Below are 1,859 nucleotides of genomic sequence, written 5' to 3'. Positions count from 1 at the left end.
ATGGCCCTGGGAAGGAATATCAGCATGATGACCAGTTTCATCCTTTGGGGATTTTCAGAGCCTCCAGAGCGGCAAGTTACCCTCTTTGTACTGTTTCTGGGGATCTACTCCATGACTCTGGCTTGGAACCTGGACCTTACTGTCGTGATTGCCATGAAGTCACACCTCCACCCCACCATGTGTTTCTTACTTTGTAACTGTCCTTCACTGATATTTCATACACCTCCTCTATAGCCCTTAAGATGCTCTGTGACTTCTTCAAGGAGCAGAAGACCATCTCCTTTGTGGGCTGTGATGCTCAATTTTTCTTCTTCATTGGCATGGTGAGCACAGAGGGCTGTCTCCTGGAAGCCATGGCATATGACTGGTACGCTGCCATCTCCAACCCTCTGCTCTACACAGCCTTCGTGACACCCACCATCTAATGGGGGTGGCCATTACAGTGCATGCTGGATTGGTCCAAGCCAGCTCTATATTCTGGCTCCATTTCTGTGGGCCACGAATCATTAACCACTTTTTCTGTGACCTGCCACCACTGCTGGTCTTGCCTTGTCCTAGTACCTTCCTCAGCCAGGTAATGAACTTTCTTGTTGTGTGTACAGTTGGTGGGACTTCAGCTCTTGTGGTCCTGGTTCCCTATGGCTACATCATTGCTGCTGTCATGAAGATCCATTCAACCCAAGGGCCAACAAAGGCTTTCAACAACTGTTCCTTTCATCTGACCACAGTGATTCTCTTCTATGGCTCTGGTCTCTTCTCATATCTCCATTCTAGTGCTGGCTACTCATTAGACCAAGATAAGGTGGTGTCCATGCTCTATGGAGCTGTGATTCCCATGATGAGCCCCATCTCCCCATCAAGGAGATCAAAGATACATTGAAAAAGCTCAAGGAGAGAAAGAAGCAGATGTCCTCTCTGTGTCTTATAGTTCCTTGAGTTTAAAAGAAAAAACAAACAAAAATCCCTTAAGTTTTGCTATATGTAATCATAATAATAAGTGGCCCACTTATTATTAGTAATAATAGGAATCTGAATAATAATTGAAAGAAACTCTTTCAAATAAGATCCCCAACCTACATGCCTACTGTGTAATTAGGTTCTACAAAGGTTTGTTCCTTCCTTTTACTTTTCTTGTCATAGACTGGTAGGGTTTCAATTTTGATCACTTGCAATAGAAAATAAATATGCTTTGCTATGATATTCCTTAGCTTTATGGCCTCAGGTGCTGTGTCCAGGTTGCCTTAGAGCCAGCTGGGGCATGGCCTAGGACCATGAGCATTGATTAGAGACCTGTTTACAAAACACCACTCATACCAGTCCATTCACTATTTGGGACAAATTTTTTGTTCCCTTTGCCTTGGATACTTACCTATCCAAAGGTTGATACTGACCAGGAAGGCTGACTCTCTGACCTGAGAGCCCTCATTGAATTGGGTTCAGCAGTGGTGACTCAGAGCCAGCAAAGCAATAGGGTATCTGTAAACCGTGTGTGAAAAGAGACCAGGGTCACATCTGTGGGGTCATGGTGTCCCCTGGGGTCAGAAATAGGGACCTAAACCAGCAGATCCAAAGATGTGAAATCACAGTGAGCAAAGAGCAGAGATAAGGGTAAGGGAGAAGCCCTAAAGGAGAGCAGAGTGCCATACGGTTAATTTTCTTGGTTGAAACTGCCTAGTGACTGGGTGGGACCTGATTTAAGGAACAGAGTCAGAGAAGAGAGTCTTCCTCTGGCAGCTCTGATTCCATACCTGTTCCCTAGACCAGCTTCCACTCTTGCTCTGTGCATATTTGACTTACTCTGTGTTCTCACCTCATCCCCAATTGACTTTCACTCCATATACTAGAGTTTGTATCTTTTC

General features: G+C 45.0%; 1 protein-coding gene across 1 annotated transcript; it reads left to right on the top strand.

Moving 5' to 3' along the window:
* On the top strand, nt 1-936 carry LOC309825792 (olfactory receptor 5A1-like; the record flags this gene model as incomplete). The annotated part of the gene is given in 4 exon segments (XM_082659498.1): nt 1-196; nt 199-420; nt 423-856; nt 859-936. Coding segments are annotated over 4 exon segments (930 nt in total).
* Nucleotides 937-1,859: the final 923 nt, after the last annotated feature.

This window comes from Grampus griseus, assembly GCF_964374135.1.
Source record: "Grampus griseus genome assembly, chromosome: 8".
Lineage (NCBI taxonomy): Eukaryota > Metazoa > Chordata > Mammalia > Artiodactyla > Delphinidae > Grampus > Grampus griseus.
This window is presented reverse-complemented; position numbering and strand designations above follow the sequence as displayed.